Here is a 26,850-nt window from a genome sequence, read left to right on the forward strand (position 1 = left end):
TTATGAACAACTTCCTACGATGTATCGAGTTTGATTTTGCTTGGTGCCCGATTCTGGAGTTGTGCTATTACAGCCTGCTGAGTTTGTAGCATGTCAAATATTATTCGAAAGCTAATTCCGCCTTCTTCACCATTTTGTGTGTTCCGATCAGCTGCAAGAGTGTCTCTGCGGATGCTGTTTTCAGGGTTGGCACCTAAATCTCCATGAATGGCGACATGAGAATTGACATCAACCGGATCCACGGCCTGTGGTGCGTCGGGATTGATTGGAGGTACTCCGTATCCCGGGGTGACTACGTGCTCGTTTTTGCTGTGAAGGCCAAGGCCAGTGTCAGTGTGAGTGGGCACTGCTTGAGAGTTTGACATGGTTATTCCTGAAATAAAAAATAATACTCACAAGAACAAGTGCAAAAGCAGTGTGTGTTATGAAGGCTAAAATATTAAGCAATCACTATTATCCTTAGCCCCACGGTGGGCGCCAAACTGTTTACCCTAAAATTCGAGTAAAAATTAAACTTGTGATGTGGTTTTAAGGATATGTGATTTCACCTAATACCAATTGATTAATTCAGAGATAAGTGATGAAATTAACAAGAATTAAAAATAAACTGATATTTGAACAGTATCCTCGAGCTGGTGAACCCACGAGAGTAGTAAAGCAAGAACAGCTAAAGAACAATAATTAAAGAGCAATAAGCTGATGAGCAGAAGAAAGAAATATTATATTGCCTTGATCTGTATGAATGTATGGTGTTTACAAATGATGGGGACCCCTCTTTATATACTAGAGGAATCCTAATTCAGGTACAATTCTAATTATTGAAGTAAATCCCATGATTAATGCTAATAATTGCCTGTGATTTAATTCGTTCTGAGATTTCCGTCGTGATCTCCGACCGATTACGATATTTCGCCTTTCCATTATTATGTTCCGCCCGAAGCTAGTCATATCCGATCTCGATCGTCGGGGGCCTCGATCTTGACGGGTGCCTCGATCCCCGAACTCGGCGCCTGGTCTCCGTATTCAGCTCTGACCCTCGAAGCAATTCTCGAAATAATGACAAAATCGGGCAAGCTCGTTTTTACCCATATACATAAGTTCCCCAAAAAAAAAAAATCAGCAAAGGGATGTCAATTGCACAAATTAAAGGTGGCTCCACCGCTAACATTATCCATCAGTATGATAAGATGAAACAAGGTTTTAGTCTTGATGAGGCCACCCTATCGCAAGGGTCAATCATAGCTGTTGCAACTAGCTAAAATACTCACTGTAGTGTAAGTTCCCGTTTTTTGAAGAAACCTTCTAAGCTAGTCGAACTCTCTCATTCACTTAGAAAGTTACCCGATAAACAAAATCTTTGGCTGATGTGCGCTAATAAGGTTGATCAATGGAAAAACTTTAGTGGTAGCTTCTTGGAACTTTCTCTATACTTTTAATGATAGAACTATCCTACTCTTAGGTTGGGTTCTTGCTTGATGAGGGGAGCTGGATCTGACGATTTTGGTTGTTTGAATTTAGTGGAAAAAGGTCAAGCTGCTCAAACTGTGCTTGCCATAACTTCTAAATATGTCCTCAAGCTTCTGGTGTGATAGCATAAGCACCTCCTTATCTTCTTGCATTACTCATGGATGATAGTGTTGCTAAAATGGAAATGGTGGCGTTACATAAACGGATTATATATACTGTCACCTTTCCAGAGCTTTTGATGGTTCAGTAGCAGTACATTTGAGCTGAGGCTTTTGAAAGACTATTCGCCCTTTATATATTCTACAGTGAGGAAAAATAGATAATAAAACAATATCCTTCTTAAAAGATTATGCAGTTGTAGCAACCGGGTAGATCCAATGTTACTGAATTCTTCTCCGTCAGACACATCTAATCTGCACAAAAAGATATGTAAGTTCAATTTAGAAAAAAAAGGGAACAAAAAGGAATACACGATGCAGTTTAATGTGAAGTTCAGTTGTCAAGTGAACACGCACACCAGTGTCACCTAAGACATTGAGTTGGAGACAGGACACAACAGTTCTGAAATTAGGGAGACATAGCACCCATAAAAAATGATTTCTACTTCATATCACATGTATAGTTTAAATAAATCATCACGCCTTAACTATAAATTTTCGCTCTGTGAAAATGCTACTCAATGATCTTATTTTAACAAAATATACATAGTGATAATTGGCACGTAAGGCATCCATCTAATTGTCCCAACTTGAAGGAAACAAGTGTGGAAATAGAAAATACAGGGAGACACCATCTTATAGTGTCCAACACATTACCCCTGAGACGGTGTTAAGATACCAGTTCGACCTCGTATATGTCACATATCAGTTCGCATGTCTATCCTATTCGTTGGAACAGGATACTCTTAGTTTTCAATTGCAATCCCTCTTCTACTGGAGAAAAATAACAGTATCACTGCAGCAGCTGCTGCAGAACAAGGCCAAATCCACTAGCCAAATTATGAATGGAATCACCAAATTCAACTTGTAGTAGAAAGTTTATAGCAAGGCAAGCATTCAGAATCTCAGGCAGAAGCAGCAATGCAATTGTCGTAGACTCATGGTTTAGGTTTTCTATATTGTAGAGGTGTAAGGAATACTCTTATCCATTTCATCTGATCTACTTCATGTTTGGTGAATTCCAAAATTGACTTAAAAACTTTTGAAGATTTATTTATTTTCTAGCTTTTCTTAATACAAGTGACTTCGAAATTTCAACTAGCATTTCGATAGACAGATGACAATATATAACTAGTTCTTCTTTACATCCATCACTTTTGCGTTCACTTTCCAATCAATCTTCATGGAGGTAATAACTACTAGTTGTTTCTAATACAGAAGGATACCATAACTAGTTTTTTAGAATGTCCAAGAAATTAAAGACCAAGATCTTCAGCACCTAACCTGTTTGGTCTGACTTTTGTATGGGACAGAGATTGCCAAAATGCTATTTGTTTGATTGGATTAAAAATGGTATCATGATCCCCATATGATAAATGTGATAAACCGGCATTTTACCCTTTTCACATTTCTTTCTCTTCATCTCTTTTATAGCCACACCACTAATCCATGTACCATTTCAGCCCCTCGCCGTGCAATTCACTGCATCTTGCATGCAGTGGCGAAGCTAGGAATTTCTCTAAGGGTATTCAAATTTGAAGAAGTGAAAAAAACTTTCCGACAAAGGGTGTTTAATATGTATTATATACCTCTAAAACGTAGTATTTTACCTATATACACAGTGCAATTTTTCGACCCATGTGGCTTCGCCACTGCTTTCATGCTCTACGGCTAATTGCCCCTTCCTTGCAGCTTTATTCTTCCATATTGCATTACAGTTTACCTTCTTTTTTTTTTTTTTGGAAGATTAATTTTATGACTAATTCCTTGTCGTGTTAGTCTTATTATATATAGCAACATAGTCTCAGGCCTGACTGATCATTTGTTTGTACTACAATTTGCTCTGTATTCATGGTTAATGACGGTTTGATATGTTTGGGCAAAGGATATTTCAAGGTAGGAGTATTACAATCTCAGTTCATCCATATCCTACCTGATCTGCATCAGATCATGAGCCTGAGTTACCACATGCTACAAAAAGTATTTACATGTAACTAGTAGAAAGGAATAAAAAGATGGTGCAAGCAATCACAGCAGTTGAGTTTTTGTCGTCCCAGGTGATATAGCTATTGAAAAAGGAATGCGATAGAGTGAGGTTGGCAAATAACTACTGCAGAGCTGAAGTTATCATTCTGAAATTCTTAGCTTTCTTAACCTTTAGTTAAACTATATGACGTATATGGAAAGGAAAATTTACTGAAGTTATCATTCTGAAATTTTCAGAAGTTAAAAAAGAAAAAGAAAAAGGCTTGTTTCACAATAAGCATTTCTTCATGGCAAAAGGGATACATATTTTGTTCTATCCCAGTAGCTTTCTACTAAAGAAGCAAATCTGTGCAAAGTTCTAATGGAAGTCAAAATCCATGTCCAATAAGCTGATCCAATACTCACAAGTCATAAGTTACTTCATTGCTATGTATACCATCAAAGTTGAAGTCCGAATAGCTAAATGAATTTAAATTCTTGGAAGATGCAAAAAAAGAATAGAAATTAAAATAGAATAGTGTCAAACATTTTGGAATGTTCCAAAAGGGAAAGAGTGTCATATAGACTGGAACAGAGGGACTAGAGAATAACAAGGGAAACGTCTTTAATTTTGTGCCTGGGAACTACTGGAAGCATAAACAACCCAGGGAAGAGTCAACTCTTTGTTGCTTCATATACCTCCTGGTATAGCCTTAAAAGTTCCTCTATAATAGTGTTAATAGAACCTCATGCGCGAACCACAACTTCTGAGGTGCGTTTGACAAAGACATACTCAACCATCTGCCAATAGTTTTGATCTTTTTTTCATTTTGATAACTAAATCTTTGTATTAGTCACCAAGTAAATGTATAAAATCATAGCTAATTAACACAGTTAGCTATCAAACTTACAAACTACAAAAAAGACGAGAGCTACAAAACTAGAACTTATAACTAAGTACTATATTCCTGATACAAGGAGTTCTAACTCTGCATACACATGCAATTTCCCTAGCTATAACTTCCCATCTTCTAGTAACCTTCTCAAACACTCATGTTTCTTTCAATCAACACACTGTGAACAAACTGCATATATCATTTTGAAAATTCGAGATTGGGATTTCCCTTTGGATATTCTGATAACTTCCTGAATATGTTGATCTCATCCACCTGCACCTGGTGGTTGGCTTTGTATCCATTGCAGCAGCCTGTTCCATAGTCCCTTAGCAAACTCACATTCCACAAACATGCGTTTTCTTGATTCATTAAAATTCTGGCATAAAGCACACTTGAGCTCGACAGCCATTCCCCACTTAACTAGTCTGTCAGCAGTCAGGAGTTTCCCATGCATTTGTAGCCACAGAATGAATCTAGCTTTTGGCCTAGCAGCATTTTGAAACATCATGATTCATGCATTTCCATGGGACCCTGGGTCCATCTCCTGTCAACTGTGTATAGATTTGCATAGTTATACTCTTCCCAGCAGCATGATTGCATTGGATTCTTTCCAGAGTAGTTTTTTCTTCAATAATCTTCCTGATCACCCAACATGCTTGCTGTGGCACCTCTACATGATCCATCTATTGCGCTTTGATATAGTAGGTATGAATCCACTTGATCCACAGTTTATCTTATTTGTGAGCTAAATCCCATTAAGTTTTAGCTATAGCTGCCTTATTCCAGATGTGCAAATTTGTCAAGTTCAGCCCACTTGCACTCTTTGGAGAGCAGATCCTTTCCCAAGCCACTAAAGCCTTTCTGCTGATTGTTTTGCTACTAGACCAGAGGACGCTTCGATAGTATCGATCAACAACCTTCACTACTTTAGCTGGAAGTACAAATAATTTTCATCTTTAAAATCTTATGGATAATTTATCCAATAACCGTGTGCATATTAGGGATCTTGTTTGTGAACATGTCATCGACTAACTCAGGGGTCTTATCCCACCTAAAAGAAGATTATTAACACATGAAAAATTTAGGCAAGTAGAAAAAGAAGAAAAATGTTCTTCCTCTCCCCAGTCATGCAAAGAGTCACAGAAATTCCTCCATTTCTAAGAACACCGGTGCATTATCTGCCAAAAGTTAGTTATTACCAAAACAAAAGCAGCTGCAGTAAAGTACAGAAGCAGCTGGACTTTCGTAGAATTATCTAAGCTAGAAGCTTCGGACATAGGTTAGCTCTATGAACAGACAAAAGCTGGACTCTTTCTGGAAAAGAAAGTTATCAGCCTATTACATAGTTATAAATAACAAAGCTCTTGCTATATACGTGCAATGTAAAGAAATACAATATCTACAGCAGCATGAAGATGCATAAATCAGATTGCAGTTGAATATTAAGGAAAAATTATGAAAAGAAAGCAAGAAGCTTCAAATTGCTAATAAGACAATGGGGTATTTTCACTCAGTATAAATGACTAGTAAAACATTGAATAATTTGAATGAAGGGAAATAGGGATTGTAGCTACAAGTGACGGATCACCAGCAGCCCAGACATAGAGCTCGTTAGGGACCTAAACTCTTGAGCAGAAATATAGCTCATAGAAAGGAGCTTACCTCAATTCTGAGTTGAGGTTATATAAATTAAGTTGAGATCTCAAATTTTCTACTTACCACAAAAAGTTTCAAAATTTCTTATTTCAGTTAATAAATTTAGAAATAACTCAAAAGACTGAAGAATATGTCTAAAAGAATAAGAACCCATACAAAAGAGTTAATAGCACAATGGCATGGTTCTGACTGACTAAAGAACTATTCATGGAGGCATGCATATCAGATTGATACAACTATGCACTTGATAGCCAGTTAAAGCCTGGCCTTAATTTTCGCATAATTTGTCTGCATCATATAGTAGCACATGGCTTGTTAGCCTCATGAGTTAGTTTCCTGAACCTGCTGCTCAAATTCATCAACTAGACCTAAAGCGTAGTAAACACTTTCAAATGCTTCTTAGCCCCCGAGGGTATACAAGCCTCCACCAACAACAAAAACAAGTACAACTACACCTGAATCCCATGGGGGCGGCTATATGAATTCTTGATATACATTCCACTCTATTGGACCTGTTTCATTTTGATACTCCACAATTTGATCCTATCAAGACATTATAAGAGGCCAGATCAGGTGTACTCCCTCCAGCCTCCGTTTTCATGAGCAGTTCAGTGACCAAATAACTACAAGTAGTATATATAAAAAAACACCACCATTTTCATTGTCCCAAACATGATTTCTCTCATTCCCTAATCCATTAGTTAATAAAGCACTTGGCAAAGAGTTACAGGTTACTAGGTCCCCTTGAATACATTCATGCCTCACTTGAGAAAAACAAAATGAAATAGCCCCTCCTGTTCATGCGCAAGACTTAATAATAATTGATGATATGATGATAGCACAGTAAGAAAAGACCGCCTGTTACCCACCATGAGGGTGCATTTTGTCAAATACCTTTGAGGTTTTACCAGAGGAGTCCACGACGTAGAATATAATTCTGATCATGAGTGTAAATGTGCTCACAGGGGTTGGCTCTGGATGTACTTGAAGAGGTGAAGAAAGCAGTGACAGAGAAGTAGTACAATGACAGGACCAGTTGGTAATCTGATACCAAGGAATAAATTGTCAACACCTATTTTCATAGAACTTGTGCTTTTGAATTCAAACCTCCAGATTCTAATTCTCCCAAGTTGTTGGTTCCCAAATTTGTCTTTGGTTGGACTCACAGCTTGCTTGGTCCAAATTTTATGATTCAACCTCTAAAGGAAATTGTTCCTAAACCAGGTTGTGCATTACACCTTGTCTTTCACGAGTTAGTATTATCATAGTCTACGTCCTCTTGTGCCTGAGATGTTTCTTTGTCCTCTTCTCATGATCCTCTTGTAGTCATATCGCTCTTGTTCTTTGTTCTTCCACCTGTCCAGCCTATGCCTATGGTCTATGTCTAGTATCCAACCATACGTAAACTGTACATAAGGATAACTCCTTTACAGAAAAATGCCCAACACCTAGCCACCACCACAATTACCCTCCTTTCAGAACGAAAGGGAAAAAGGCCACAAAATAATGCTACATGAAATAACCTTTCAGCTTCGATCATGTGTACACTGTACACTATGAGTCAAAAGACACGAGTACAGTGGGAGATATAATGTTCATACTGACACATTTAGCTCAACTTGGTAGTATGGTAGAGTGTTCAGAAGTATTTTACATAGCTCCTATCACACAATGTTTCTCATACCAAAGATTCCAATTCCAACCACATCTTTACACAACATACTCATACAGGAGTTCCAAAGTCCTACCACATTGTTCTCTATGCATTAGTTACCTTGTGCTTGCATTTTCTCTCAAGTCTAACTACATTGTTCTCAAGACGAGTTAGCTCTAATTTCATTCTCCAGCTTCCTACAGATAAATAAATTGAAGCTAAGCAACTAGTCAATGCATCACCAGCAAAAGAATTATGGTGCCAGGCATCTTTATGGAGCCTAGTTGTGTACATCCACGCCTAAGACCAATAACCCTTGTTCACTCAAAAAATATGGAAGCTGAATAGTCACTTTTAGGAAGGTTCTGTTGCGGAAGCCAAATGTATAGAGTGTGAATAAGTCACAACTACTATACCAAAAATTATGACAACCACCAAATAATAAATAAGACAATAAAGCAATAATAAAGGGAACACCAGAATTTACGAGGTTCGGCTAATTTTGCCTACTCCTCGGACACAACCAAATATTTTATTCCACTCCAAAAATACAAGTGAAATAATACTAAAGAGAGAAGATACAAATGCCTTAAACAGATGAGAAGGCAAATGAGAGGTGTGTCTCAATCCTAAACATTAGGCCTTCTTTATAGGGGAAAAATCCCCCCCCAAACTTAACTCCCAACCAATGTGGGACTTTGGCATTTTGCCAAACTTCAACAAATCTCCACCTTGGCAAAATTCCACATTTTCAATTCTCTCTCAATAACAAATTTTGGTTGTGTCTTCATCTTCAATCTTCAGTATTCAACAATGTTGATCAAATCCAAACAATGTTGAAACTTGACCGCAGTCACCACCTTTGTCAGCATATCAGCAGGATTCTCTGTAGTATGAATTTTCTTCACCGTGACTCCACCTTCTTCTATGATTTCTCGTACGAAATGATACCGAACATCAATGTGCTTCGTCCTTGCATGATAAACTTGGTTCTTCGCTAATTGAATAGCACTTTGACTATCACAAAAAATTGTGATACCTTTTTGTTCAACACCAAGCTCCTTTAGCAATCCTTGAAGCCAAATTGCCTCTTTCACAGCATCTGTAATAGCCATGTACTCTGCCTCTGTTGTAGACAAAGCAACTGTTGACTGCAAAGTAGACTTCCAACTAACTGGTGCCTTTGCAAAAGTAAACACATAACCAGTAGTTGATCTTCGTTTGTCCATATCACCCGCAAAATCTGAGTCACAATATCCAACTACAAACTGATTGTCTTCCTGCTCAAAAACTAACCCGACATCTACAGTATTATGAATATACCGTAGAATCCACTTCACAGCTTGCCAATGCTCCTTCCTGGATTGTGCATATATCTGCTAATAACTCCAACAGCTTGTGAAATGTCAGGCCTTGTGCAAACCATTGCATACATCAAGCTACCAACAGCATTTGCGTATGGTACCTTTGACATATACTCTCGTTCAGCTTCATCCATTGGCGACATAGTAGTACTTAGCTTAAAATGGGAAGCAAGTGGAGTACTAACTGGCTTAGTCTTGTCATCTATGCCAAAACGTTGAAGTACTCTCTTCAAATATTCCTTTTAAGATAAACAGAGTTTCTTTGAACGTCTATCTCTAATTATCTCCATGCCAAGAATTTTCTTTGCCTCACCCAAATCCTTTATCTCGAACTCCTTCTTCAGTTGAATCTTCAACTTATCAATTTCTTCCGAATTCTTGGAAGCTATCAACATATCATCAACATATAGGAGAAGATATACAAAGGAACCATCTTTAAGCTTGTGCAAATACACACAATGATCGTATTTGCTTCTCTTGTACCCTTGCCGCAACATAAACTCGTCAAATCGCTTGTACCATTGTCTAGAAGATTGTTTCAATCCGTACAACGATTTTTCAAGTTTGCACACCATATTTTCTTTTCCAGCAACTTTGAATCCTTCTGGCTGAGTCATGTAGATTTCCTCCTCCAAGTTTCCATGTAAAAACGCAGTTTTTACATCCATCTGAACTAGTTCCAAATCCAATTGTGCTACCAAAGCCAACATAATTCTAATGGAGGAATGTTTTACAACTGGAGAAAACACTTCATTGTAATCAATTCCCTCCTTTTGAGCATATCCTTTGGCCACCAATCTTGCTTTGTAGCGAACATCTACTTGGTTAGGAAATCCTTCCTTCTTTGCAAATACCCATTTGCACCCAATTGCTTTCTTTCCCTTCGGAGATTGGCCAATCTCCATGTATGATTCTGATGAAGGGACTGTATTTCATCATTCATGGCAATCCTCCACTTATCTTCTTCTGAACTTTGGACAGCGTCTTTATAAGTAGTAGGAACATCATCAGCTACAATTGAGGTTGCACAAGCAACCGTCTCTATGAGACGAACAGGTTTCGTTATTGTTCTTTTTGGCCTGCTGGTTGCTATTGATTCAAGTTGTTGTTGAGATTCCTGAGTTGGAATCTCCTCTACTGGCTCTCCTTCCAGAGGGTAATCTTCATTTGTTTCCTCCTCTGCTTCTTGTGTAGGAAAAATAAATTTTCCCTCAAACTCCACCTGCTTAGAAGCACCTTCATTTTGTTTGGTATCTTCTGTTACCTTATTTACCATAGCAAATTCATCAAAGGTAACATCTCTGCTGAATATTACTTTCTTTGTCATAGGGCACCATAAGCGATATCCTTTGACTCCAGAAGTAATTCCCATAAAAATAGCCTTCTTTGCCCTTGGATCCAATTTTGACTCCGTCACATGATAATATGCAGTTGAGCCAAACACGTGCAAAGAGTTATAATCTACAGCAGGTTTTCCGTACCATTTTTCAAATGGTGTTTTGCCATCAATAGCAGCAGATGGTAGACGATTAATGAGGTGGCATGCATATGTAATTGCCTCAGCCCAAAATTCTTTGCCCAAGCCAGCATTGGACAACATACACCGTACCTTCTCCAGCAAGGTCCGGTTCATACGTTCTGCCACTCCATTCTGTTGTGGTGTATGTCTAACAGTGAAGTGTCGGATGATGCCATCATTTTCACAGACCTTATTGAAATGATCATTTTTGTATTCACCTCCATTGTCTGTGCGAATACACTTGATTCTCCTGCCTGTCTGATTTTCCACCATCGTCTTCCATTTGAGAAAAATTCCCAACACTTCATCTTTGCTCTTCATTGTATACACCCATACTCTTCGGGAAAAATCATCAACAAAGGTTACAAAATAGTGCTTCCCACCCAATGAAGGTGTTTTGGAAGGACCCCAAACATCAGAGTGTACATAATCCAAAATGCCTTTAGTATTATGGATCGCTGTACCAAATTTAACCCTTGTCTGTTTCCCTTTAACACAATGCTCACAAAACTCCAAGTTGCAAGCCTTTACTCCTTTTAACAATCCTTGATCTGATAGAGTTTTCAAGGATTTTCCTCCAGCATGTCCCAAGCGCATGTGCCATAGCTTGGTTGCTTCTGCCTCTTTGTCGTCACTGGATGTTACTGTCGCTGTCCCAATAACTGTACTGCCACGATAGCGGTACATATTATTATTCTTCCGATTAGCCTTCATTACCACTAGTGCACCGGAGCATACTCTCATCACTCCATTTTCTGCAATGATTTTGAACCCTTTTGATTCTAGGGCTCCCACAGAGATGAGATTCTTCTTCAAATCCGGTACATATCGAACATCTATCAATGTTCTGATCATTCCATCATGGTTCCTTAATCGTATTGAACCAATGCCATATGAGGTAAGAGGGCTGTTATCCGCTGTGTGGATGACTCCATATTCTCCTTCTTGAAATTCCATGAACCAGTCCCTGTTGGGACACATATGATAGCTACAAGCCGAGTCCATCAACCATATGTCTGATGATGTTGATGACTCTGTTGTAACTAATGAGAAGTCTGAATCATCACAATCAGCTACATTTGAATCCATAATGGCCTTTCCATTGTTATGTTTGGCCTTATTCTTCAACTTCGGACAGTCTTTCTTCCAGTGCCCTTTTTCTCGACAAAAGGCACATTCATCTTTGCTGGGTCTGGATCTTGACTTGGATCTTCCCTTCTTTGTCCTCGTTTGATTTTGAGGACGACCCCTCACAAATAGTGCTTCTCCTTCTCCGCCCTTCTGTTTTTCTCGCTTTCTTTGTTCATAGCTGTACAAAGCCGAACAAACTTCTCTGAGAGAAACTTCGTCATTTCCATGGAGTAGAGTAGTTTCAAGGTGCTCGTACTCATCAGGAAGTGACGCCAACAACATCAAGGCCAAGTCACCATCATCATAAGTTGTATCCATATTTTGCAAATCTGTAACCAACTTATTGAAACTGGTGATATGTTCATTCATCGTGGTACCAGGAACATAGGTGAAGTGAAACAGTCTCTTCTTCATGTACAATTTATTTTGACTGTTTTTCTTCAAAAATTTATCCTCCAGTGCTTTCCATAATTTACTTGCAGAAGTTTCCTTTGTGTATGGATATTTCTGCTCTCTAGCAAGGTAGGATCGAATGGTACCGCAAGCAACACGGTTGATAATTCTCCAATCTTCTTCTCCAATAACATCTGGTTTCTTTTCTTCAATGGCCAGATCTAGCCCTTGTTGAAAAAGGACATCTAGAACCTCGCCTTGCCACATCCCAAAATGTCCGGACCCGTCAAATATTTCGACCGCAAATTTCGCATTTGACACAATTCTTGTCATAAGCGAAGATGCCAATGATGACGTATTGTTGACACTTGATGTAGATTCTTCTTGTTTATTGTCTCCCATCTTTGACACAAATATTATTTAATAGCTGACGACACAAATCAAGATTATTTCCTTTCTGGTGTGGAAAATCAGACTAAGCTGCAACCACAGAGCATACTCAGACAGAACCTTGACTCAGTTACCAAGATAAATCTTTTCTGATGTGGAAGATTAGACTATGCTGCAACCACAGAGCATACTTAGACAGTACCTTGGCTCTGATACCAATTGTTGCGGAAGCCAAATGTATATAGTGTGAATAAGTCACAACTACTATACCAAAAATTATGACAGCCACCAAATAATAAATAAGACAATAAAACAACAATAAAGGGAACACCAGAATTTACGAGGTTCGGCTAATTTTGCCTACTCCTCGGACACAACCAAATATTTTATTCCACTCCAAAAATACAAGTGAAATAATACTAAAGAGAGAAGATACAAATGCCTTAAACAGATGAGAAGGCAAATGAGAGGTGTGTTTCAATCCTAAACATTAGGCCTTCTTTTATAGGGGAAAAATCCCCTCCAAACTTAACTCCCAACCAATGTGGGACTTTGGCATTTTGCCAAACTTCAACAAATTATTCTAAATTGAAAGGCAAGAATATTTCTGGAGATGCTAAATGAATGCTTCGACCAGATACACGCTCCATCATCTGAGCATTGGTGCTCATGAGGTGTGGTGTAAATTATGATACATCATTGCAAGGGAGGAATGGATTCGGTAATTTTGGGGGCTACTCCTATTTTTTTTTTTGGGCAATCCGCTAGGCAAGCGCCTAGGGCTAGTATTTTATTAATAAAAAAGAAAAGAAAATACAACAATTAGGAAAAGTACAAATAAGGTGGACAATAACATCGGTTTTGTTACCCATATGCCTTGGCTATATAATCACTCCTCTGCGCCTCACATTGCCTTATGACGGCAGCCTCATGTAGAGGATTCATGGTGTAGCTACCGGCAAAGTCTCACGAGGGCATATAATCTCATAGCCGTGTTGGTATTTTCCCAAAGACATAGGACCAAGGCAACACAAACCGGGCTAAACCTTACCTTACTAATCCTATTGGGGCCAAGAAAAAGCCTCACCTACTAGCACGCATGTAAAAAATAAGAACTGGAGAGTACCAAATATTCAATGATCATCACAGAGTTTATAACATACTCTGTGATGATATTACAAATGAGAATACTAATAAAGTGGTATAATAGAATGAAGTACCAATTTGGTTCCTGTCCCTTTTTTTCCAAACATGTAAAATCTTCAATTTGTAATTCTTTGTTATTTTCCTCAACCGTGTTCAAAAAGTATTCAAAAATCATCATTTCTTTTTTGAACGGTTGGACCTCGTTGAGGTAGTTGGGGCAGCCTTCTTTAGTTGGGGCTACTCATATTGAGTTCCTGGAGTCAGCACTTTTGCAAAGTTCATTATGTGGTCATTTCCAGAATTGTTTACATGATTCATCTGTGGGTTTCTGCTTCATCAATGTCTACTTCATACCTTGAACCTGTTGAAGTTTGGCAAAATGCCAAAGTCCCACATTGGTTGGGAGTTAAGTTTGGGGGATTTTTCCCCTATAAAAGAAGGCCTAATGTTTAGGATTGACATACACCTCTCATTTGCCTTCTCATCTGTTTAAGGCATTTGTATCTTCTCTCTTTAGTATTATTTCACTTGTATTTTTGGAGTGGAATAAAATATTGGTTGTGTCCGAGGAGTAGGCAAAATTAGCCGAACCTCGTAAATTCTGGTGTTTCCTTTATTGTTGTTTTATTGTCTTATTTATTATTTGGTGGCTGTCATAATTTTTGGTATAGTAGTTGTGACTTATTCACACTATATACATTTGGCTTCCGCAACAATTGGTATCAGAGCCAAGGTACTGTCTAAGTATGCTCTGTGGTTGCAGCATAGTCTGATCTTCCACATCAGAAAAGATTTATCTTGGTAACTGAGTCAAGGTTCTGTCTGAGTATGCTCTGTAGTTGCAGCTTAGTCTGATCTTCTACATCAGAAAGGAAATAATCTTGATTTGTGTCGTCAGCTATTAAATAATATTTGTGTCAAATATGGGAGACAATAAACAAGAAGAATCTACATCAAGTGTCAACAATACGTCATCATTGGCATCTTCGCTTATGACAAGAATTGTGTCAAATGCGAAATTTGCGGTAGAAATTTTTGACGGGTCCGGACATTTTGGGATGTGGCAAGGCGAGGTTCTAGATGTCCTTTTTCAACAAGGGCTAGATCTGGCCATTGAAGAAAAGAAACCAGATGTTATTGGAGAAGAAGATTGGAGAATTATCAACCGTGTTGCTTGCGGTACCATTCGATCCTACCTTGCTAGAGAGCAGAAATATCCATACACAAAGGAAACTTCTGCAAGTAAATTATGGAAAGCACTGGAGGATAAATTTTTGAAGAAAAACAGTCAAAATAAATTGTACATGAAGAAGAGACTGTTTCACTTCACCTATGTTCCTGGTACCACGATGAATGAACATATCACCAGTTTCAATAAGTTGGTCACAGATTTGCAAAATATGGATACAACTTATGATGATGGTGACTTGGCCTTAATGTTGTTGGCGTCACTTCCTGATGAGTACGAGCACCTTGAAACTACTCTACTCCATGGAAATGACGAAATTTCTCTCAGAGAAGTTTGTTCAGCTTTGTACAGCTATGAACAAAGAAAGCGAGAAAAACAGAAGGGCGGAGAAGGAGAAGCACTGTTTGTGAGGGGTCGTCCTCAAAATCAAACGAGGACAAAGAAGGGAAGATCCAAGTCAAGATCCAGACCCAGCAAAGATGAATGTGCCTTTTGTCGAGAAAAAGGGCACTGGAAGAAAGACTGTCCGAAGTTGAAGAATAAGGCCAAACATAACAATGGAAAGGCTATTATGGATTCAAATGTAGCTGATTGTGATGATTCAGACTTCTCATTAGTTACAACAGAGTCATCAACATCATCAGACATATGGTTGATGGACTCGGCTTGTAGCTATCATATGTGTCCCAACAGGGACTGGTTCGTGGAATTTCAAGAAGGAGAATATGGAGTCATCCACACAGCGGATAACAGCCCTCTTACCTCATATGACATTGGTTCAATACGATTAAGGAACCATGATGGAATGATCAGAACATTGATAGATGTTAGATATGTACCGGATTTGAAGAAGAATCTCATCTCTGTGGGAGCCCTAGAATCAAAAGGGTTCAAAATCATTGCAGAAAATGGAGTGATGAGAGTATGCTCCGGTGCACTAGTGGTAATGAAGGCTAATCGGAAGAATAATAATATGTACCGCTATCGTGGCAGTACAGTTATTGGGACAGCGACAGTAACATCCAGTGACGACAAAGAGGCAGAAGCAACCAAGCTATGGCACATGCGCTTGGGACATGCTGGAGGAAAATCCTTGAAAACTCTATCAGATCAAGGATTGTTAAAAGGAGTAAAGGCTTGCAACTTGGAGTTTTGTGAGCATTGTGTTAAAGGGAAACAGACAAGGGTTAAATTTGGTACAGCGATCCATAATACTAAAGGCATTTTGGATTATGTACACTCTGATGTTTGGGGTCCTTCCAAAACACCTTCATTGGGTGGGAAGCACTATTTTGTAACCTTTGTTGATGATTTTTCCCGAAGAGTATGGGTGTATACAATGAAAAACAAAGATGAAGTGCTGAGAATTTTTCTCAAATGGAAGACGATGGTGGAGAATCAAACAGGCAGGAGGATCAAGTGTATTCGCACAGACAATGGAGGTGAATACAAAAATGATCATTTCAATAAGGTCTGTGAAAATGATGGCATCATCCGACACTTCACTGTTAGACATACACCACAACAGAATGGAGTGGCAGAACGTATGAACCGGACCTTGCTGGAGAAGGTACGGTGTATGTTGTCCAATGCTGGCTTGGGCAAAGAATTTTGGGCTGAGGCAATTACATATGCATGCCACCTCATTAATCGTCTACCATCTGCTGCTATTGATGGCAAAACACCATTTGAAAAATGGTACGGAAAACCTGCTGTAGATTATAACTCTTTGCACGTGTTTGGCTCAACTGCATATTATCATGTGACGGAGTCAAAATTGGATCCAAGGGCAAAGAAGGCTATTTTTATGGGAATTACTTCTGGAGTCAAAGGATATCGCTTATGGTGTCCTATGACAAAGAAAGTAATATTCAGCAGAGATGTTACCTTTGATGAATTTGCTATGGTAAATAAGGTAACAGAAGATACCAAACAAAATGAAGGTGCTTCTAAGCAGGTGGAGTTTGAGAGAAAAATTTATTTTTCCTACACAAGAAGCAGAGGAGGAAACAAATGAAGATTACCCTCTGGAAGGAGAGCCAGTAGAGGAGATTCCAACTCAGGAATCTCAACAACAACTTGAATCAATAGCAACCAGCAGGCCAAAAAGAACAATAACGAAACCTGTTCGTCTCATAGAGACGGTTGCTTGTGCAACCTCAATTGTAGCTGATGATGTTCCTACTACTTATAAAGACGCTGTCCAAAGTTCAGAAGAAGATAAGTGGAGGATTTCCATGAATGATGAAATACAGTCCCTTCATCAGAATCATACATGGAGATTGGCCAATCTCCCGAAGGAAAGAAAGCAATTGGGTGCAAATGGGTATTTGCAAAGAAAGAAGGATTTCCTAACCAATTAGAAGTTCGCTACAAAGCAAGATTGGTGGCCAAAGGATATGCTCAAAAGGAGGGAATTGATTACAATGAAGTGTTTTCTCCAGTTGTAAAACATTCCTCCATTAGAATTATGTTGGCTTTGGTAGCACAATTGGATTTGGAACTAGTTCAGATGGATGTAAAAACTGCGTTTTTACATGGAAACTTGGAGGAGGAAATCTACATGACTCAGCCAGAAGGATTCAAAGTTGCTGGAAAAGAAAATATGGTGTGCAAACTTGAAAAATCGTTGTACGGATTGAAACAATCTTCTAGACAATGGTACAAGCGATTTGATGAGTTTATGTTGCGGCAAGGGTACAAGAGAAGCAAATACGATCATTGTGTGTATTTGCACAAGCTTAAAGATGGTTCCTTTGTATATCTTCTCCTATATGTTGATGATATGTTGATAGCTTCCAAGAATTTGGAAGAAATTGATAAGTTGAAGATTCAACTGAAGAAGGAGTTCGAGATGAAGGATTTGGGTGAGGCAAAGAAAATTCTTGGCATGGAGATAATTAGAGATAGACGTTCAAAGAAACTCTGTTTATCTCAAAAGGAATATTTGAAGAGAGTACTTCAACGTTTTGGCATAGATGACAAGACTAAGCCAGTTAGTACTCCACTTGCTTCCCATTTTAAGCTAAGTACTACTATGTCGCCAATGGATGAAGCTGAACGAGAGTATATGTCAAAGGTACCATACGCAAATGTTGTTGGTAGCTTGATGTATGCAATGGTTTGCACAAGGCCTGACATTTCACAAGCTGTTGGAGTTATTAGCAGATATATGCACAATCCAGGAAGGAGCATTGGCAAGCTGTGAAGTGGATTCTACGGTATATTCATAATACTGTAGATGTCGGGTTAGTTTTTGAGCAGGAAGACAATCAGTCTGTAGTTGGATATTGTGACTCAGATTTTGCGGGTGATATGGACAAACGAAGATCAACTACTGGTTATGTGTTTACTTTTGCAAAGGCACCAGTTAGTTGGAAGTCTACTTTGCAGTCAACAGTTGCTTTGTCTACAACAGAGGCAGAGTACATGGCTATTACAGATGCTGTGAAAGAGGCAATTTGGCTTCAAGGATTGCTAAAGGAGCTTGGTGTTGAACAAAAAGGTATCACAATTTTTTTGATAGTCAAAGTGCTATTCAATTAGCGAAGAACCAAGTTTATCATGCAAGGACGAAGCACATTGATGTTCGGTATCATTTCGTACGAGAAATCATAGAAGAAGGTGGAGTCACGGTGAAGAAAATTCATACTACAGAGAATCCTGCTGATATGCTGACAAAGGTGGTGACTGCGGTCAAGTTTCAACATTGTTTGGATTTGATCAACATTGTTGAACACTGAAGATTGAAGATGAAGACACAACCAAAATTTTTTATTGAGAGAGAATTGAAAATGTGGAATTTTGCCAAGGTGGAGATTTGTTGAAGTTTGGCAAAATGCCAAAGTCCCACATTGGTTGGGAGTTAAGTTTGGAGGGATTTTTCCCCTATAAAAGAAGGCCTAATGTTTAGGATTGAAACACACCTCTCATTTGCCTTCTCATCTGTTTAAGGCATTTGTATCTTCTCTCTTTAGTATTATTTCACTTGTATTTTTGGAGTGGAATAAAATATTTGGTTGTGTCCGAGGAGTAGGCAAAATTAGCCGAACCTCGTAAATTCTGGTGTTCCCTTTATTGTTGTTTTATTGTCTTATTTATTATTTGGTGGCTGTCATAATTTTTGGTATAGTAGTTGTGACTTATTCACACTATATACATTTGGCTTCCGCAACATAATTTCCCTGCAAATGCTTGGCACATTCCAATTTTGCATAGTATGTGCAGCCAGTAGAATGACCTACAGAGACAGCCAGAAGAAAATATTGACAGAAATTAATTTATGTGCAGCCAACACAATGAGCTGGGTTGGATGAATACAATACATCCTTTTAGTGATAGCATTGGCCATTTTTTTCTGGTAAGTAAAGTAGGAATACTAATCTAACTGGCACTCAAGGCTATTCATGAAGGTAGTTCACAAAATCTCAGACCATTACCTTTATAAACATCTGTAGATGCACACCAGAAAGCAAGTCAATTCAAACACTTATATTTCAATGTATGAGTGGCATATGCTTTTTCTTCATAACACCTGTTGGTTCTTTCCTTTCATAAACAGCCACATCACACATTCAGGGACTGTGTTTCAAATCTGCTATGCTTCTTTCCTAAGGCATTTGACTGACCAAGTCGAGAAGAGTTCTTTCACAGAGGCAGGCACAGCCCAACTCACTTTCAGCTGCATCATATTTCTGTATCTCCAGTATATGTAAGATACTTGAGGATAATAGCACGTTTAGAGTTGAGTTTATTTTGCATAAGTAGAAGAGAATAAGTACCATAAGCTAGGAAAGGAAAGGGGTTAAATGCCTAGTGTGAAGATAACAGAATAGTATTCCTGAAATTCACCAAGGTCTTTTGCTGGAAGAGAAACATCCAAGCGTATCAGGCCTTTGGCAGTGACATAGCAACCTTCACACTTTCAGATTGACAATATATAATAATTAATATTTTCCTCTGAACATAGTAAAGTTACTTTGACTCGGACATGTGGTTTTTTGCTAGTTGGTCATACTCAAATGATCAATGAGAAGTACAACTGTACTTTTGAGAATGCCAACAAAAAGGGGCAGTTAAGTTTAGCAAATCCAAGAAGAAAAGTGATTGAGAACTCCCACTGTCTTCTCTAGCCACATGTTTCCATGCAATAAAAGGAAAGAGTTGGGATGGAATCACTTTGACTGCCCTGCAGAGGTAGAGTCAGGATTTCAAGCTTATGAATTCGGGATTCTAATCATTTTAAGTTACTGGGTTCTAAATTAATAATTTATGCATATTTAATGGATTTTTTTTAAGACAAATACATGGTTCGAACCAAAGAATCCGCTCCAGGCACTCTAGCTCCGCCCCTACTGCCCTGCACCAATAACCTTTATCAAGTATTACCACTAAAATAATAAGAAATTTTAAAGTACTTTGAAAAGTTTGTACAAGAAAGTGTTTTGCAGATCCGGATCATCTGTCAATGTAACTGATGAACACCTGGCGTTCCCTTGAGAGTTTCTTCAAGAGCCACAACCCAGGATTGAACTAAGAATTTGAACTGTAAAAGTAACATAGACGCGGACAACAGAGAGAGATAATTGTAAAGGTATCTGAGATAAGGTTTCATGATGCTCTCTGCAACAGTAAAATGAATCTTAGCATTGTTTCAGTCAGTTAAACAAACCTCTCAGGTTACAGAAAACAAACCTGTTAAAGCAGTTCTTAATATGATGTCCCACAAACCTTAGCTTAATACTTTTTAAAGTTCCAGATCTTGAGGCTTTATCATCTTCTTAATGAAAGAAGTATCATGTTGCGCCAGCCTTACTCCCATCCCCCTAGAGTCTTCAGCATTTTTTTCTTCATTACATAAGAATCTATCTTGGAAATAGCCACTGAATTTTGAACAAACCATAAGTCTAAGAGATGTCTCTGCTCATGTTTGTCTCTCAGGATCAGAACAGGATTATCAAAAAAGAAAAAAACTGAAATAGCTCACCACACCAATACATACAGTGTATAGCACAATCAAGTATATTGCATAATGCTAGCAGCCTAGCATTAATCCTGGAGTCCGTTGTCCATGAGATATTATTAAGACCGCAGAAACTTAGACTTCAGAATAAACTGTACATTAGGAAGAGTATATTCAACATTCTTGATTAGTCCAATTCCATTCCATTGCAAAATGATTTATATATCACTCAACATCAATGATTCGGCTAACAGGATATGCGGTTATAATAAAGCACTTGGCTCGAGCAATACATCAAGATTTCTAAGAGAACTCTTTCAGGCTGTTTGTGGAATAGGTTTTACTTTCACTAGGAATACGAATACTTTCTTTCATGTAGTTTATTGTGTATGGAAAGAAAATTTCAAAAAGCAAGCATTGCTTCGCTCAAGATTAGGCAAGAGGTATTTTTGCACTTACAATAAAAATCAGGATGCCTGATAGATCTCCAAATATATGCATGTCTTAGACAGAATTTTTCAATGAATCAGAGCTTATTCATATATTCATCCACACAGAAGATAACTATATCCAGCATTACATCTTCAAATGAACTGACTTTCATTTGTGCAAAGTCCTGCTATGAAGCTTAACCCACGTAGCTGTGGTCTGTGCTGGCTGCATAAAGCAGAACTGCAATTCAAGTTAAATACCACAGACTAAGGGATCTGGTTCTGCTGATTAATAAAAACACCAACTTCAGATCTCAAGAAATAGCAGCCCAACCAAAGAGAACAAAGTAACACCTGACAGGTTGTGGTTGGAAATTTTCCTAGAAAAATGCTTTTCTACTAATTCAGCTATTTCATCAGATTAACGTAAGATGAGAGTGTAGAAACGTTGTACTCAATAAAAGAAACATCATTTGGAATCTGATTGTTGGTGAAAATACAATTACCGTTGGAAAAAATGAGCAGGTTGAGACGTGGATATTATAGCAAGGTGATTCAAGCCAACTGCAGTAATCCTGGCTGGTCCAACATTAATATTCTGACTTACCCGACTAGGCGTGTGACTCAAACAAACTCTGTATATCTGTAGAGATATAAAGTCTAGTTGAGGGTGTTTGTACAGTATGCTATTTAATATGTATATTTCTAGAATAGTCTATTAGATAGTAGTTCTGTATATATTAGAAACATACTCCTGTACAGAGCAGTTATGTAAGAAAGAAAAGAAATACAATTTTAAAGAAAAGAAATACAATTTTTTCTCTCTCTTCGATCCTCTATGTTACTCTCACTAGATCTTGCCTCTATGTCCATGGCAGATCTAGCTTGATTTTGACATGGTGTCAGGGCAGGTCGAATACGATATGTAATCTCAAGTTGTTGGTCGTTCTCTTCTTCTCAATTTCCCCAAATCAAGTTCTCTCTTCTTCGATTTTTTTTCTCTAGCCCTAATTTCTGAGTATTGACGAATTTTGCTGCGATGACGGGTGATTCTTCACAAACTGGAGTCGGAACTTCACATGCAATAATCAATTGCTCGATTGCAATGATCCGCTGTTCGTTCATCCTCAGACACGCCGGGGATTGCGCTGGTTCCTCAGCTGTTGGTCGGAACATAGAATTACTCAGAATGGAGTCTCTCTATGAAAATGTCACTTTTAGTGAAGAACAAAATAGGTTTCATTGATGGAACCTGTACTAGGGAGAGATATGAAGCAGATCCGTTCAAGTTGCACCAGTGGGATCGATGTAACGCCATTGTATAGTCGTGGATCATGAGTTCGGTGGCTCAAGAGCTTAGGAAAGGTATTGTTTACTCCTCAAATGCACAAAAGGTTTGGGAAGCCTTTAAAGAAAGGTTTGACAAAGTGAATGCAACTAAGGTGTATCACATGAACAGAGAAATTGGAAGTCTGACCCAAGGAATATCGAGTATCTCAATCTATTACTCAAGGTTAAATGATCTATGGGCTGAGTTTGAGTCAATGATACCGTTTCCTGGAAGTGATTGTGTAAAATCTAGAGAATTTGTTGTTTTTCTACGCCAACAAAAATTGATGAAGTTTCTAATGGGGTTGAATGATACATATGCACCACAAAGGAGCCAAATATTAATCATACGCCCACAATTGATCAGGCTTATTCAATGTTGATCCAGGAAGAAAGTCAGAGATTGAGTGGGAACTTGGGAACGCAAAGTGGAATCCTAGGGAGTTCACCTATGGATGGAGAATCCAGTGCTATGATATCGATCAATGCCTCCAATACAAGGCCTAGGAGGAATGGGAACGTACAATGTGACTATTGCCATATGAAAGGTCACACAAAAGAGAATTGCGACAAGCTGATTGGTTATCCAACAGGGCCTAAGTTTAATAACAACAGTAGGAGAAGAGGAGGCTACAATGGTGCTCCAGCAATGGCACACAATACAAATGTGAAGGCACAAGAGGAGATGTATACTGCCGGGACAAAAGGCATAGGACAAACAGGAGGTTTAGCATCTGCACCTATTTTTACCCATGATCAATATCAACAAATACTTATGTTGCTGGACAAGAACAAAGGATCAGATGTAATAGAGATGGCAAATATGGCAGAGTCGACTGCAAATGAGACAGCTAATATGGCAGGTAAATCCATACTAACTATGGTTGTTGGATAATTAATTCTGGAGTCTCAAATCATATGGCTTCCTCCTTGCATCTGTTTTCCCAATCACAATCCATACCCTCTAATTCTATTTCCAATTCTGTACACTTACCTAATGGAGATAGTACTAAAATCACTCATTCAAGGTCTTGTTCCTTGCCCAATTCACAAGTTCTAGACAATGTATTATATGTTCCACAATTCAAATATAATTTGTTGTCAGTCTCCAAGTACACTAAGGATTTAAATTGTTTAGTACCTTTTTATCCTGATTTCTGTCTGTTTCAGGACCTCCTTAGTGGCAAGGTGAAGGAGATTGGTAGTGAAAAGAATGGGTTGTACATTCTCAATCCTTACACACCTAGTGCTGCTCATGTCTCCAAGTGTTTGTCTTCGTCTCTTTAGAATAACTCAAATGTTTTGTGGCATCAAAGACTCGGTCATGCACCACAGAATATTTTACTGAAAATTCCTACAATTAGAAAACATATGTCAAAATCTATTAATTGTAATTGTCCAATTTGTCCTTTAGCTAAGCAAACTAGATTATCATTTTCTATTAGTACTTCTAAGTCTACTTCTGCATTTGAGTTGGTACATATGGATGTTTGGGTCCGTATAGAGTTTGTACTCATTGTGGCTTCAGATATTTTCTTACTCTAGTCGATGATTACTCTAGAATGACTTGGACCTTCTTGTTAAGAGTCAAAAGTGATGTCTTTGTTATTCTGAATGATTTCCTTCAATTAATTGAAAACCAATTTTCCTCCAAAGTTAAAATCTTTCGATCAGACAATGGTTATGAATTCTTTAATACACTTTGTTCCACTCTTTTCAAATCCAAAGGGATTATACATCAAAGTAGTTGTGTACACACCCTCCAACAGAATGGGGTAGTGGAAAGGAAACACAGACACCTTCTTGAAGTTAGTAGAGCTTTAAGATTTCAAGCCCACATTCCTTTAAAATACTGGGTGAGTGTATTCTAGCAGCAACCTATATCATTAATAGACTGCCCAGTAGTGTTTTGAATGGAAAAACTCCTTATGAGTTGTTCCATGGTCATCCTCCTAACCTGCATCATATGAGAACTTTAGGATGTTTGTGTTATGCCACAAGACCTAATTACTGTGATAAATTTTCTGCCAAGTCTTGGCCTGCTATCTTCATGTGATACTCTTTACATCAAAAAGGTTACAGGCTGTATGACATTGAATTTGGAAATTTTTTTGTCAATAGAGATGTTGTGTTCAAAGAACATATTTTCCCCTTCAAATTCCCCATATCTCATTTCCTCCCTTCCAAAGCATCTCCTCCTTCTCCTTTCCATCCTGGACCTTCTCTCAACCCCATACCTATACCTTCCCTTGATTCAGTTTCTTCCATTGAGTCTTCACCTTCACTTGTATCCCCTGCTCCATCATTACCTACTATCTCACCTGACACTATGCCAACCTCTCCTACCCCTTCTCCTACCTCTGCTACTCCTGTTACTACCACTCCTGACCAACCTAGAAGATTAGGAAGTGTCACCAGACCTTCTATCTGGTTGACTGGTTATGTACATCCTCCATTACCCACTACTTCTTCTTCCTCTTCCTATCCCATTCAACAATTTGTTTCCTATTCTCACCTACCCTCACATTTTAGGTCATTCCTTGCTTCTTTTTCTTCTGATACTGAACCCTCCTCTTTCTCTCAAGCTAGTAAGGATGTTAGGTGGGTCAAAGCCATGCAATTGGAAATTGAGGCTCTTGAGCAAAACTACTCATGGGAAGTAGTGGATCTGCCTTCTGGTAAAATTCCCGTTGGGTGCAAATGGGTGTACAAAATTAAATATAATGCAGATGGTTCAGTAGAAAGGTTCAAAGCTAGACTAGTTGCTAAGGGATACACACAACAAGAAGGTCTGGATTTCCATGATACTTTCTCTCCTGTGGCCAAGCTTACTACAGTCAGGACTGTAGTTGTTGCTGCAGCCCTTAAGGGCTGGCTTATTTTTCAAATGGATGTGCATAATGCCTTCCTCAATGGTGATCTTGAGGAAGAGGTTGACATGTCACTACCACAAGGCTTTAGTAGCCAGAGGGAGCATAAAGTATATAGGTTACTAAAGTCCTTATGTGGTCTAAAACAGGCATCTAGGGAATGGAATTTGAAACTAACTCAAGCTCTCAAAGAATCTAGTTTTACTCAAAGCAAACATGATTATTCACTGTTTACCAAGACTGACAAATACAAGATTGTGCTTGTACTAGTATATGTAGATGATTTACTTGTAATAGGAAATGATTTAGAGGAGATTCAGAATGCAAAGGCTGCACTACACCAGAAATTCAAGCTAAAAGACTTGGGAGAGTTAAGATACTTCCTAGGAATAGAATTTGCAAGGTCTAAAGAGGGAATACTGATGTCACAAAGGAAATATACACTGGAAATGATCTCAGATGTGGGACTAGCAGGTTCAAAGCCTAAAGATACACCTATGGAGCAGAACATGAAGCTTAACAAGTACAGAATTTGATAAAAGTATAAATGCTGGCACCTCTGATGAAACATCGGAAGACGGGGGGAGTTTTTAAAGGCTGATTGGAAAACTTATGTACCTCACAATAAGTAGACCAGCCATTTCTTATGTAGTTCACTACCTAAGTCAATTCATGCATTCACCCAAGAGATTCCATTATGAGGCAGCTCTACATATTGTCAAATACATAAAGAGACAACTAGGTCTAGGAATCCTCATGTCAAGCAATGGGACACAACATATTGAAGCTTAGTGTGATTCTGATTGGGCATCTTGTCCCATGTCAAGGTAATTTGTGACTGCTACTATATTAAGCTAGGTGATTCATTGATCTCTTGGAAAGGAAAAAAACATAGCACTATCTCTAGAAGTTCTGGTGAAGCAGAGTATAGAAGCATGGCACACACAATGGCAGAGTTGGTTTGGCTTAATGTATTACCGAAAGAATTAAGAATGGATGTGAAATTGCCAATGAAGTTGTTTTGTGATAACAAAGCTGCATTACAAATTGCAGAAAATCCTATGTATCATGAGAGAACAAAACACATCGAAATAGACTGTCACTTCATAAGAGAAAAAAATACAAGAGGGGCTGATTGAAACTTCTCACATACCAAGTCAACAACAACCAGCAGACATTTTGATAAAGCCTCTTGGCCATCAGCAACATGCTTTTCTATTGACCAAGTTGGGAATGAAAAATCTCAACTTGACGGGGAGTGTAGAGATATAAAGTCTAGTTGAGGATATTTGTACAGTATGCTATTTAACATGTACATTTCTAGAATAGT

General features: G+C 38.4%; 1 protein-coding gene across 1 annotated transcript; it reads left to right on the forward strand.

Annotated features, from left to right (window-relative positions):
* The first annotated feature begins 22,655 nt into the window (after nucleotides 1–22,655).
* LOC142163277 (uncharacterized) lies at nucleotides 22,656–26,056 on the forward strand. The gene is made up of 4 exons (XM_075220548.1): nucleotides 22,656–22,892; nucleotides 23,039–23,533; nucleotides 23,821–23,917; nucleotides 24,726–26,056. Exons 1-4 carry the CDS (start codon nucleotides 22,656–22,658, stop codon nucleotides 26,054–26,056), a joined length of 2,160 nt encoding a protein of 719 aa, XP_075076649.1.
* Nucleotides 26,057–26,850: the final 794 nt, after the last annotated feature.

Source organism: Nicotiana tabacum, chromosome 8, assembly GCF_000715075.1.
Source record: "Nicotiana tabacum cultivar K326 chromosome 8, ASM71507v2, whole genome shotgun sequence".
NCBI classification, from domain to species: Eukaryota; Viridiplantae; Streptophyta; class Magnoliopsida; order Solanales; family Solanaceae; genus Nicotiana; species Nicotiana tabacum.